This window comes from Herpailurus yagouaroundi, unplaced genomic scaffold (assembly GCF_014898765.1).
Source record: "Herpailurus yagouaroundi ecotype Mexico unplaced genomic scaffold, PumYag 100, whole genome shotgun sequence".
Classification (NCBI taxonomy): Eukaryota; Metazoa; Chordata; class Mammalia; order Carnivora; family Felidae; genus Herpailurus; species Herpailurus yagouaroundi.
Genome location: NW_024412391.1, coordinates 90232405 through 90247192, shown reverse-complemented (window position 1 = coordinate 90247192; position 14788 = coordinate 90232405). Strand labels below are relative to the sequence as shown.

Here is a 14788-nt window from a genome sequence, read left to right as displayed (position 1 = left end):
ATATATGTATATGTATATATATACACACACACACACACACACACACACACACAATGGAGTATTACTCAGCAATCAAAAAAGATGAAATCTTGTCATTTGCACCTATGTGGATGGAACTAGAGGGTATTATGCTAAGTGAAATTAGTCAGAGAAAGACAAATATTATATGACTTCACTCATGTAAGGAATTTAAGATACAAAACTGATGAACATAAGGGAAGGCAAGCAAAAATTATATAAAAACAGGGAGGGGGACAAAACATAAGAGACTCTTAAATATTGGGAACAAACAGGAGGTTGCTGGAGGGGTTGTGGGGAGGGGGATGGGCTAAATGGGTAAGGGGCATTAAGGAAGACATTTGCTGGGATGAGCACTGGGTGTTATACATAGAGGATAAATCACTGGAATCTACTCCTGAAATTATTGTTGCACTATGCTAACTAACTTGGATGTAAATTGAAAGATAAATAAATAATAAACAAATAAAATTACAAAAAAAAGAAAGTACAGATTTGCAGTCAAGTTAGTTACTTGATGTTTAACTTGAGAAATCAGTTATCCTCAATCTGAGCCTCATCAGGGAAACACGTGGCAAAACCTATTTTAGAACACCAACTTTAACCACAGCACGTTGGATAGAATGCAGGAGGTCAAGAGCAGAGGACGAGCAAGAGTTTGCCAGGATCCTTCCAGAGAGAAGTAAATCTTAACTAAAGACTCAGAAATAATTGCAGAACTTAAAGCAGATTCTAGTTGACATTTTAAAACAAAAAAACATTCTGATGGTGCTGGATTTTTAAAATGTTCTTTGAGACTTATAATACCTTTATGACTAAATGTTTTAGAACAAGTTGCTCTGAAGTCCTTCAGAAGAGAGAAGGCTTCTTCTTCTTCTTTTTTTTTTTTCATGTACTATAAATTCCTGTGGCATCTTGTATTATCCCCAGGAATGCAATAAAGAGACCAGAAATAATTGGCAAGAATAGCCTGGACTAAAGGAACAAATAATTTAAGATTCATTATTCCATGCTACTGGTACTCCCAGTGCTTTAGAATCTGTTGATAACCAAAGTCATAGGAAGATTAAATATAATTCCATTTCCTTTATGTTGCTCTAACTTCAAAGCTGTAACGTTGCTCTTCTGTAAGGCCTGGGTCAGGGTTAATTAAGCCTAGGAAGTAGGTGGTATAATTTAAGAGACAATGAAAAAGCTTTGCCCCAAAACATCTAATTACACTTTCTTGGTCAAGAATGTTTGAAAGGTCTACATCATAGATGATATACTCAGAAGAATAAAGGAAGGAGCCCTGTCTAAAGCAAGTGGCTTGGGTAGGAGTCGCATATTTCCTTCAGTAACAGACGGATGAAGGTAATCTGAGGCTCAGAATGAGGATGACGGATTTCTTAAATCTACACAACTAGCAAGTGGCCACACTGGGATTTGAAGAAAGGTTTGTGTGGCTGCAAAGCTGTGCTTTTAACCCCTACATTATACTGTAGCCTTTCCCATGACCTAAGCCTCTTTGCTCCCCAAGCTACACAGTTAGCAGGTCATACCCTCAAGCTAAAGCATGTGAGCTAGGCTGCCAATGGGTTGTGACAACTTTCTGCTAGTTCTCTAGGAAAGGACTGAGCCACTGTGAAGCCCAGCCTGACACACATGTGGCTTTGCTCAGGAGCCTCCTCACTCCTGGCTAGCAGAGGACCCATTTGAGAGTGGAGACAGGCCTTCATGAGACAAAACAAACTGTCAATACTCCTTCAAATTGCCTAGCAGGAAGATGGGATGCACAGTTAGGTTTCATGTCTATTTAGATCAAACAATATGTAATTCCCAAGGATATTCTGGGGCTTATCTATTTACCTGTCCCAGGAACCTGGCAATTTTAGAATCTCTGGAACTGGCCTAGAGGGACTCATTTAAAATTTGGCACTCTTGCCTAAGGACCGCACATGTAGGAGGGGTGTGAGAATGCTCAAATCAAAATTCTTCTCTTCCTTCTCCCACACAGAGGCAGAGAGAGGCTGTCTTGCTTTCAGAGGCAGGTCCTGAATCAGAAGAAGGAGCTATAACAGGGCTACTGAGTGTAGGAGCAACAAACAGTTTCCTGGTACTGCCTTGAGGGGCTCTGTCAAGATCCCTGAGTTATAACCCACAGAAAACACAGCCTCCTTCCAAGACCGGAGAGCCACAAACAGAGCAGTTTAGGGCTCTAAGAAAGGAGGGCATACCATGTAGGCTGCTTTATGGTCAGTTGGTCACTGAAGTTTCTTCTCAGGGCCCACAGCACTCACCTCGGCCTGCCAGATGGGGTTCACGGTGTTGCCTATGATCTTGGATCTCCTCTCCTGTCCATGGTGTGGGAGGGCAGGGAAAATGCTGTGCTTTCCAGGCTGAATGGAAATCTTCAGGTAAGGGTCTGGGTTGAAAAACATCCCTTTCTTCAGCCCCATGGCCTGGAAATCTATAAAACAAGGAATATTTTAAGTTAAATGTGTTTTGGTGAGGTTAAAGAGCATATCAGGGCTTACACAAGGAGTAAAGCCCAACCAAAACATGGAAAAATCTTCTCAGTCTTCAGTCTACTTTTCACCTCATTATGAATATGTACTGGTATGTCTACAGAACCCATTATATGGAACACTTACTGGCGTGTATAAAACCATTCCTTAAAATAAATCAATTCAACTGGCATTGTGGTCATGATGTGTTTCAAGAGAGGACCGTTGGCTTTTACTGGACTGGACTACTGGCATTCCTCAGGCAAGCTGGGGTGAGGGTCTGAAATCACCTCAGGAAACTTGGGTTGTACACGGAGGGAGGAAATCCAACTTTGAAAATTCTATGGGTCCAGGTGAAAATTCCTCTGCAAAGTGGAGGTGGAAGAAAACCAAGGGCTATAGTCTCACAATGAATATAATTGTTCTATCAGCCCTTGTCTGTATGGTAGAACCAAAATGGGAACCAATTAACAGAGAATTTCTCTCCTTCCCCAGGCCCATGCTGCCCATCCTGCATTGCATCCCTCTTGGGCTTCAGGATTTCACTGAGCTTTGGTTAGTGAATTTCCTACAGGTTTTGTACAAATAATTGTTATTTCTCAAGCATTTCAACAGGAACGTAAGAATGGAAAATCAGGAGTTGTTGGTTTTCTGCCCTAGTAATACAAAAGTATTGAGTTTTTCTTCCTTTTTCTTTTAACTTAGAGAGACATATGCTAATGTTGTCAACATTTTGATTTTTGTTTTTAATGAAAGACTTTATTTTGAGGGGGGAGTTATAGGTTCACAGCAAAATTAAGCAGAAGAACAGATTTTTCCATATACCCCTTGCCTTACATATGCAGAGCCTCCCCATTATCAACATCTTCTAGCAGAGGGGTACATTTGTTATAGCTGATGAACCTACACTGGCACATCATTATCACCCAAAGTTCATAGTTCACATCAGCATTCACTTTTGGTGGTGTACATTCTATGGGTTTTGCCAAATGTATCCATTATTAGAACATCATACAGAATATTTCCACTGTCCTAAAAATCCTCTGTGCTCCATCTCCTCCATCCTCTCCCAGACCTTGGAAACCACTGATCTCCTTACTGACTTCACCTTTTGACCTTTCCATAATATAGTATGTAGCCCTTTCAGATTGGCTTTTTTTAACTTAGTAATATGCATTTAAGATTCCTCCATGTCTTAGTCTGGTTTGACAGCTCATTTCCTTTTAGCAATGAACACCAATCCATTATCTGCCTGTACTACAGTTTATTTATCCTTTCTCCTACTGAAGGACATCTTGGTTGCTTCCAAGTTTTGGCAATTATGAATAATGCTGCTTTAAGCATCTGTGTACAAGCTTTGTACAGATTTAAGTTTTTAATTCGTTTGGGTAAATACCAAGGAGTGCAATCACCGAATCCTATGGTAAGAGTGTGTTTAGCTTTGTAACAGATCACCACACTGCTTTTCAAAGTGGCTGTACCCTTTTGCATTCCCACCAGTGACCAACGAGAGTTCTTATTGTTCTACATCCTTGTCAGCATTTGATGTGGTCAGTGTTCTGGATTTGGGCCATTTTCATAGGTGTGTAGTGGCGTCTTGTTTTCATTTGCATTTCATTTGCATTTCATTTGCATTTCCCTGATGATATATGATATATGATGTGAAGCGTCTTTTCATATGATTATTTGTCATTTGTATATCTTTTTTGGTGAGGTGTCTGCTAAGATATTTGGCCCGTTCTTTTTAATTGTTTTTTTTGTTTGTTTTCATATTGAATTTTAAGAGTTCTTTTTATATTTACAATAGTGTTCCTTTAACAGATGGGTGTTTTGCAAATAATTTTTCTCAGTGTAGTGTAATTTTTCTCACTCTCTTGACGTTGTCTTTTTACAGTACAAAAATTTTTAATTCTAATAAGGTCCATCGTTTATCAGTCATCTCTTTCATGCACCACATCTTTGATATTGTATCTAAAAAGCCATTGCCATACCCAAAGTCATCTAGGTTTTCTCCTGTTACCTTCTAGGAGTTTTATAGCTCTGCATTTTACACATAGGTCTGGTCCATTTTGAGTGATTCTTTAAAATTGAGATATAATTGACATATTATATTTAGTTTCAGGTATACAACATGATGATTCATGTACTTGTATTATATTGGGATATAATGCAAAATGATTACCAAATAAGTCTAGTTAATAGTCATCACCACACATTGTTATAACTTCTGATGAAAACTTTTAAGATCTACTCTCTTAGCAATTTTCAAATATACAATACAGTATTATTAACTATAATCACCATGCTGTACATTATATCCACTTTACTTATTTGTTTTACATTGGAAGTTTGAATCTTTTGACCACCTTCACCCATTTTTCCCACCTCCCACCTCTGGCAACCCCCAATCTGTTCTATCTATGAGCATGGTTTTGTTTTGTTTTGTTTGTTTTGTTTTGTTTTGTTTTTCAGATTCCACATATAAGTGAGATCATACGGTATTTGTCTTTGTCTGTCTTCTTTCACTTAGCATAGTACTCTTTAGCTCCATCCATATTGTCACAAATAGCAAAATTGCATTCTTTTTTATGGCTGAGTATCACTCATGAGGGTGCATGTATTTTTTTGAGCTCATGTTTTCACTTTCTTTGGATAAATACCCAGAAGTGGAATTCCTAAATCTTATGATAGTTCTACTTTTAATTTTTTGAGGAAACTCCATAGTGTTTTCCATAATAGCTGTACTGTTTACATCTCCCCCAATAGTGCATGAGGGTTTTCCTTTTTCTATATCCTCACTAACACTTGTTTCCTCTTGCATTTTTGATACTAGCCATTCTAACAGGTGTGAAGTGATATCTCACTGTGGTTTTGATATTTTGCATTTCACGAATGATGAATGATGTTGAACATCTTTTTATGTACTTCTTGGCCATCTGTATGTCTTCTTTGGTGAAATGTCTATTCAGATCTTCTGCACATTCTTTAGTCAGATTGTTTTTTTTGATAAATTGCATGAGTTCTTTATATATTTTGGACATTAGCCCCTTTTCAGAGATACAATTTGCAATTATTCTCTCTCACTTCTTTTAATTTTGTTGACATTTTTCTTTGCCATGCAGAAGCTTTCTAGTTTTATGTAGTCCCATTTGTTTATTTTTGCTTTTGTTGCCTTTGCTTTTGGTGTTAAATCCAAAAAATATCATCACCAAGACTGATGTCAAGGACCTTACTGCCTATATTTTCTTCCAGGAATGTTATGATTTCAGTCTTTAATACATTTTGTTCAAGTCTTTAATACATTTTGAGTTATTTTTGTGGATGGTGTAAGATAGTGGCCTAGTTTCATTCTTTTGCATGTGACTGTCCAGTTTTCTCAGCACCATTTATCGAATAGATTGTCCTTTCCCCATTCTTGGTTCCTTTGCTGTAAATTAATTGACCATAATATGTGTGTTTCTTTCTGGGTTCTCTATTCTGTTTCTTTGATCTGTGTGTCTTGTTTTTATATAAATACCATACTGTTTGGATTGCTATAGTTTTGTAATATAGTTTGAAATCAGGAATCATGATTTCTCCAACTTTGTTCTTTCTTAAGATTGCTTTGGTTATTTGGGTCTTTTGTGGCCCCATACAAATTTTAGAATTCTTTATTCTATTTCTGTGAAAAATGCCATTGGAATATTGATAGACGTTGCATCAAATGTGTAGATTGCTTTGGATAGTATGGGAATTTTAACTACATTATTCTTCTCATCCATGAGCATGGGCTATCTTCCCATTTATTTGTGTCTTCTTCCATTTCTTTCATCAACGTTTTCTTGTTTTCAGTGTACAGGTCTTTTACCTCTTTAGTTACATTTATTCCTAAGTATTTTGGTCTTTTTTTGATGCAATTGTAAATAGGATTTTTTACTTAATTTCTCTTTCTGACAGTTCATTATTAGTATTAAAACATAGCAGATTCTTGTATTTTGATTTTGTATCCTGCAACTTTACTGCATTTATTAGTTTTAACAGTTTTTTAGTGGGTTGAGTAAATTTTTGTGAAGAGTGTAAGTTCTGGATATAGATTTTTTTTTTCCGCATGTGGATGCCCAGTAGTTTTAGCATCATTTGTTGAAAAGACTGTCTTTGCTCCAATGTATTGCTATTGCTCCTTTGTCAATGTTCAGTTGACTAAATTTATGTGCATCTATTTGAGTATTCTATTCTGTTCCATTGATTTATTGTTTTGTTGTTGTTGTTGTTGTTGTTGTTCTTTCACCAATACCATGCTATCTTGGTTACCATAGCTGTGGTGAGTCTTAAAGTTGAATAAGTCAGTTCTCCAACTTTGATCTGCTCCTTCATATTGTGTTGGCTATTCTGGGTCTTTTGCCTCTCTCTATTAGTTTGAGAGTCATTTTATCAATATCCACAAAATGATTTGCTCGGGTTTTAATTGGGATTGCATTGATTCTATAGAAAAACTGAAACTCTGACAACACTGAGTTTTTTAATCTATCAACATGGAGTATCTTCCACTCAGTTAGTTCTTTTTAAATTTCATTCATCAGAGTTTTTGTAGTTTTCCTTACATAGACCTTGTACATATTTTGTTAGGTTTATACCTAAATATTTCATTGGGGGAGGTGCAAATATAAAAAGGTATTGTGTATTTAATTTTAAATTCCACTTGTTATTGCTGGTATGTAGGAAAGCAATTGACTTGGATCCCGCAACCCTGCTATAATTGTTTATCAATGAATCTTTAGAAATGCATTTTCTTTACTGGGGTTCACATAGACATAAAAATGGCAGTTGACTGTCTATCTCCCAGGAATACTCATCATTTCTGTGGTCTTAGATCTCCGACATTCATGGTCTGTAACACTTGTTGGTTTCACAACAAGCTAAGGCAGTACTTTCCAAACTGTATTCAATAGAGTCCTAGAGCTTCATGCCATTGTGTCTCCTCAAAGCCCAGTTAGGGTGGAATTCAGTGTGTAGGGCTCTGAGATTCGTATATCATTTTAGGCAGGGTAACTCAGTTTTTCTTTATACTTTTAATTTTGAAATTATTCTAGATTTACAGAAGAATTACAGAGGTAGTACAAAGATTTCCCACATACCTTTTACCCAGTTTGTCCCATTGTTAGCATATTATAGAACTATGGTACCTTGTGAACACTGAAAAATTAGATTACTCAAAAAAAACCACTATTAACTAAATTACATACTTTATTTGGATTTCACTGACTTTTCCACAAATGTACTTGCTTGAGCAGTTTGGCTTTTATCGGTTTTATCAATTGAGCTTCATGTGAGATTTTATTTAGACAAAGGGTCTGCTGGCTGCTTCTTTCCCCAGGCTTTCCCCTACCTCCACTTTATAAATTTTCAATTAATGCTATTGATGATGGAGGCAAAGTGGAATTGTGGCTTCTCTTCTCATCATCACAAAGTGCTTAGCATCTATTACTTATTGACTCCTCCAATATCCTCATGTGGTCAAGGAAAATGGAGCAGACATTTTTAATTTTTCTTTTACAGATGGAAAAACTGAGGCACATAGAGGTGAAGTAACTTGTAGGTAAGAGTCAAATTGAAGTAGGTGTGCTGATTGCTGGTTGACCTTCTTATTTTCTCCACAAGGCTTTCAGGTGAGCAAAACATACCTGAGAGAGAAAAGCTGATCAGCCTCCGACTTCCTTGCCCTTGGACGGTCTCATCAGAGCCAATGCTTTTAAAAATCTGTAAGAAGGAAAATGGGAGACAAGCAAAACAAGCATTGAAACAGCTACTCACATTGTAATACAAACACACTCAATCACAGTTATTTCTCCAGCTACAGTCTACAAAGACAGCAGTGTCATGATTTTATTAGGCTACTATTGATTAAAAAAAGCTTCTCACAATCTAATGTGTTTCCCAGTAATAGAGGATCTGCTAGTGGGGATGAGAGGTATTTTTCAGGGTAATGGAAATCAACAAACACAATTACTGTAATATTAGAGGCTCTTTGTAACTATTTATGTAAACAACGTCTTTTCACATTCAAATTTGCAAAATGTATTTATTAAAGCCAACCCTAAGGCAATAGAATGATAGGTCAATAGATGTTTACTGTTGTAATTACAATGTTTCCATTTAGCAAAGTATAGTGTTAAACTGCCCTACCTTCATTTCTTCTGATCTGTATTATTATCTAGGGATTTCCAGGAAATTCTGTTTATTAGGGAGGAGCCTGAGCATAGCATTAAGAAACTACTCTGAGATCTCTCCTCTTTAATTGCTATCCTGGGAAATTTCAGAACATAATTGTTAAATGGCTTATCTGTAGTCTAGTAGGTATTTGCAAACCAGGTTGTTAAAATGTTTTCTATCCCATCCTTGCTCAATATATATCTGCTAACATATTAATCAGAACAGCTAGAGTACTTGCTTCCATTTTCTCCTAGGAAAGTTTTACTCAGAAATAATTCTGAATATTTATTCAAAGGCAGAGTTACTGCTGAATACACTGCACTTGCAGGAAATAATTTTTAAAATCTGAGTATCAAGCAAATCCATAGAGTATCCACTTTTTAGAAGATAATCTGTACCAAAGAAGGAAAAAATGGAAAACTCGATGACCTCTAGCTCAAAGTCTCTTTGTTGTAGGTCGTGTGGGCTGTTCTCTCACTCTTTCTACTGCCTCTCAGTATCCTTGATGCTGTAAGAGTGTGATTGGATGTTACCATCAGCTTGCCTTTATGAGACTTGAGCATAATGATTGGGCATCTCAAAGCTGGGCTCACAGCTTTGGCCCAGGAGACTACAAACGGATTATTAGAATTCCTCCCCACTTTGAAGCTGCTGCCCCTGGTGTGCCTATGTGCTTGGCTACAACTTGTGTACAAATCTCCTCAGTATGCTTGCTTTTAGACCCAAGTGCAAGGTGCCTCTCAGGGATGCTGGGTTGTTCAGCAGAGAGAACCAATGTGAGTGGCAGATGGAATGGATCTTGGCATGAAGTGAGATAAGAGACAGGTCTGTGTCTCTAAGAGTCTCATTTGATAGTAGAGAATCAGAGGAAGGCACAGCTGGGATTCACGCATTGGGAATGTGAGCTGGTCCCAAGGAATGATCTCCCTTCAATTTGGAGACACTTATCCTTCCTACTCTGGGTTTGTTCTTCACTTTGCATGGTTAACACAGAGTAATAGAAGTCAGAAAAACAGCTCAGAACCTGCATCCTCAGGCTGGACCACACTCCTAACTCTCAAAGTGGCCAATATATATAGGCATAAGTCAAAATTCCTTAATGTTGTAAAGTTTTCTTCTTTGTCAAACCTATGCCCAGATGAAGGCCACAGCAGCTCTCAGCCGGCTGGCCACAACCCTTAAGTTGCTGTACCTGCCTAAGTAGGACAATGACAATCAACCTCTTAATTCTAGTTTAAAAATGTCAACATCTGGGGCTCCTGAGTGGCTCAGTCAGTTCAGCGTCCGACTTCAGCTCAGGTCACGATCTCACAGTTCTTGAGTTTCAGCCCCATGTCAGTCTCTGTGCTGACAGCTCAGAGCCTGGAGCCTGCTTCAGATTCTGTGTCTCTCTGCCCCTTCCCCACTCACACTCTGTCTCTCTGTCTCTTGAAAATAAATAAACATTAAATTAAAAAAAAAATGAAGATGTCAACATCTAGCTTGTCTCCTCAGACTATAAGTTCCTTGAAGACACAACAAAAACTCCTTTCGATAGAGTCTTGTAGAATTATTAAGTCTAAAGTGTGTGCATTCCCATTTTAAAAAGTGTAGGGTAAAACTACACATTTCATAGGAGGCTAACACGAACTTAAACATGCACTATGATAGCAAAAGATAGTGTATTTTTTCCTTCCTGTTTAAAGCATACACATTTTGGTTCTTCATATTTAAATATTCCCCTGCTGGCTATTCAGGATATTTACAAGCAAGTTCTTCATCTTTATGGCATCAAAAATCAGGTCTGAGACAAAAAAAAAAAAAAAAAAATGTCTATTTTTCAGAAGCTACTAAGCTCAAAGGGGAGACACACATTTAAAACTCCACAGAAGTCTACTTAACTCGTGGCCTTTTGCTAACATCATTTACAGTCATCGCCAGATTGATGACATGAACGCGGAGACAACAGTAGCCATGATAAACATTTTCCAGGAAGTAAAGATGTTTGCCTGTCTCAGGAAGGTTCTACATCCTGACCTCTTGCTCCAGATGAGTTCCGGGGGCATGTCTGAGGTTAACAAATCTGTTGCCCTTACAGACTACCATTTATTGACTATGAAAGAGGTGTGATGATGCGGCCAAATCGCTCACTCTGGAACAACCTGGGGTGACAGAGGCGCATGAAGGAATTGCTCATCTTCTCAGATCTGCACGTTCCACGAGTCCCCTTTGCTCTTCCTCGCTGCTAGTCTCGCCACTGGGTGCTGGGTCCTGACGCCCCCTCTCAGATGCAGCCCTGGCAGCTTCACTGTTTTGCACACAAACGTTTCCACGGCAAAGCCTCTCTGGCAGATGGTTTTGCAGATTCAAAGCCACATCTGCTGGTGGTGTGCAGGAGACCCCGTAGGTACTGAGAAGGCCCTCGGAGTTGAATTAAGGGCTCTAGGGTTAATTCTGATGTATCTCTCCTACTCTCATTCTCGGTTTTCTCTTCATGTCTGATGTTTGAAAGGCTCTAAGTATGAATCCACACCACTGTTGCACACTCCCAAAATGCAGTTTGCCAAAAAATGGAGTGAAGATCAGGCCTTTTTACCTTGGCAAGGGAACTTCTGCCTCAGCAGGACGAAGACTGTAGCTCCCACGACTTGCTGCCCTCTGCCTTAACTCTACACGTTCTTCAAATTCCACCTTTTCCTTTCCTGGTACCAGCTCACGAAGATGAGGCTGTTTGCTGGAAACATACCTGTGTCTCACACACACGATCATGTAAGCATGCCGACCTATATCCTCCACCTTCCAGTCTCCGAGGCCAGGGAGGCTTCTCAGGTGCGTGCTCATTCCCAGAGGTAGGCAGGTGTGCCCAGGGGCAAGAGTGCCTGTCTTGGAGCATCCACTGTACTCAAAGATTGGGGTAAAAACTAATTTAGAAACTAACATGAAGAGATTTAAGGTCGAATGCAAAACATGCGTGCATTTTGGACGTAACACAGGAGTTTTCAAAGAACTTCCTCGCAGGTGAAAGGCGACTCCGAGTTGCTCCTCTGAATGTCCCAGACCTGGCTTTTCTTCCTCAGGTAAGAGTTGGAAAAACTCCATGTAGCATCCCTGGCATTTCCAACAGGGGTGTGGCCACATCATGCTCAATTCTGATGCATTAACTCCATTTATATGCCCACAATTATTCTTAAATAATTGTAGAATGACTCTGCCCCCTAAAAATGCTGATAAGGTTTGTGTTTAGTTACAGAATAATTAAATCTACAATGATGCCAGAAATCGAAATCCATGCCTTCATTCGACCTTTATTCATTCACCTGACCCAGATAACTCTGATTTTCCTATGAATGAAAAATGCAGGGCTCCATGACTGATAATGTGAATCTAAAAATCAGGTGCCAACTAACAGTGCATTACAAATAATAGAATATCCAAGCCATGGCATATCAGCAGCCAAGATACAGGTCACAGCTTCCATTCTCTGATTCCATAGATCAGAGATCAGTGGTTCCCGTACACTTCAATATCTTTTGCCTCCAAGATAAAGTCTAGTGAATAATCTGATATGCCTCCAAGCCACCTTAAAAAAAACCCACAAATATCCAACAAATCCAGGTCTCAAATTCCATTTCTACCTCCAAATCTCTGAAATGTTCAAACGCGCAAACAGAAAACAGCAAACACACACACTACAAATGTGTATAGAGCACTTTTGGGTACATTTGCTTCACTGAATCCTCATAATATGAATATTGGGTAGTCAGGCAACTCATTCCAAGTTCTCCAGCACCAAGGCCTATACACCCCAAGGGCAAAGTCATCTTTAGGGGCATTAAAAGAATAAAACATAAAACTAACAGTCAACCGCATCCCAGGCAATTTCCCCATCTCAGGGACACCTGCAATGGAAGACTCACAAGGCCCATCGAAGGGGCAAGAGACGAGTAACAGGGATGGGACCCGATTATGTGCCAAGTACAGAGCCAGTTCTTTTAGACACACTCTTAACAGTTTGCGAATTAAGCATCATTCACTCCCCACCAGTTCACAAATGTGAAAGTTGAGCTAAAACCAATTTGTTGACTTCCCCAAATTCACCTGGGATGAATCCAACTCTGGTCCCTCCAACTTAAATAGAATGAACGACAGAACCTGACATAGAGTCTGTCCACCCGTGAGGTTGTTTCTTCAGACCCAGCCTGGCTGCTCAGCTGTCGTGTTCTCATATTCTACTCATATTTTGGTCCTATTCTGCCTGTTCCTCTCTGCTTTCTGATGCTGCTGTCACCAAGTCAACTTCCAGAGCCCTCAGTGCTTCTACTCTTCCTTGAAGGCAAGACGCAAGTTTCCTAATTGCAGGGCTCTTCTGCTAATCGCTGTGGGCAAAAGAGAGGCGCTGGAAAAATGAAGAATTCCTCCTACTTTCCATTGTGTGAATTGGGCAAAACATGTTAATTACGTAGGGATGCTCTGACTGCGGCAACACGGGATTGCAGATATTAGCACCAGGGGCAAATCTGTGTGGGGCAAGGGGCTGCTGTGTGTGAGAGGCTAAGCATTTGGTTCACTAAGAAGAAAGTGAGGAGACTGTGTAAGAAGCACTGTGCCATTGAGAATGTTAGCTGGAAGTAATCAAATCCTGGATGTTCCCTGATGATTTTTAGTTTTTCTAGCTATTCTTTTTAACATAGTTTCTTGTGTGGTGCAGACTGCTCTGAAAGTAAGCTTATGACGAACTACCAAATTCTTAGGAATAGCTGAACCATTCTGTTTGCCCTAGGGCTGACGTCCTCTGACTTCAGCACGCATCAAAATCTCCTGCAGGGCTTGATAAACTAGAGATTTCCAGGCTCCATCCCAGAAGGTCTGATTTTGTAGGTTTGGGAAGGGCCCGAGAGTCTGCATTTCTACCAGGTTTTATCAGATGAGAGAGATGCTGCCGGCCAGCAAGACGATGCTTGGAGAAGCATTGGTCTCAAGTGTCTACTTCTTTCAAATGGTAATAGAAAGATGTGTTAGCTTTGTAACTCTTATCTCAAACTGTCTTGATCCTAGTTCAAGCACCAGAAGCAGGTTCTGTGATGCCTTGACCCACGGAGGCCCAATGCCCAGTGCTCAAGCCTGTACCCATTAGGGATAAACAATTCAATTCTCTGCTGATCTCACTTCCTTGTCTGGATGACTGTCACCTAGTCAGCTGCTCCCTTAGTCTTGAAGGATCATCCTTCACTCTGCTCTCTGAGCTGATCATTGTTGTCACGTTGAAACCTACAAAAGGCAGCCTTTTGCACTCACTGGGCACAAATGAGGCTGCAGGCTGTACCGCCCAATGACAGGTTTTCTTTGGCCCATGCAACAAATGAATTTTTAAAAAATTAGTTTCCAACGTATTTTTCAAAATCAAGCAATTTGTTTAAGTTGTGGGTTTTAGAGTCTTTTGGAATGTCCAACAGTAAGCAACTGAAGCTGGGCACCTTCCCAGGCCTCCTCTCTGGAGCCACTTTCATCAATCCTAAGATGCCCACTGGTTTCCAGGGGCCCCTGGGTGGTTCAGTTGGTTAAGCATCTGACTTTGCCTCAGGTCATGATCTCGCGGTTTGTGGTTTGAGTCCCACATCAGGCTCTCTGCTACCAGCACAGAGCCCACTTCAGATCCTCTATCCCCCCCTCTCTCTGCCCCTCCTCCATGTGCACGTATGGGCACTCACTCTCCCTATCTCAAAAATAAATAAACATTAAAAAAAAAAAGATGCCCATTGCTTTCCATGTTAATGCTGTGAAATCAGGGTGTGGCTAATCATCAATGTGCCTTATAACTGTAATGGGAAAGCTTGTTCCAGAATGGTGGTATGAAAATCAATGATGGATCTTAAAATCCACAGCATTGTAGATTCTATGAATGTGATACCAGCTTGGCTCCTTGGAAGCTTTTGAATCCTTCCTCTGGTGTGTACGTACGTATGTACATGTGTATGTATGTATGTATGTATGCATGCACATTTGTACGTACATGTATATATGTGTGTACATATGTATGTATGTGTGTGCATACATATGTATGCATCCTCTACTTTTTCTGTTTCATTTAAAATAATTTATGAGGCAAAATTCACATA

The 14788-nt window shown here is 39.5% G+C and overlaps 1 protein-coding gene across 7 annotated transcripts in view; it reads right to left on the bottom strand.

Annotated features, from left to right (window-relative positions):
* HECW1 (HECT, C2 and WW domain containing E3 ubiquitin protein ligase 1) overlaps positions 1-14788 on the bottom strand; it is a 424961-nt gene that overhangs the window by 148551 nt on the left and 261622 nt on the right. For all 7 annotated transcript variants that reach the window (XM_040473037.1, XM_040473031.1, XM_040473035.1 and 4 more), the window contains 2 exons: positions 8165-8240; positions 2298-2467 (listed from right to left, as the gene is read on the bottom strand). In XM_040473037.1, coding sequence (XP_040328971.1) covers positions 2298-2467; positions 8165-8240 — 246 coding nt within the window. The remainder of the gene's footprint in view (positions 1-2297; positions 2468-8164; positions 8241-14788) is intronic.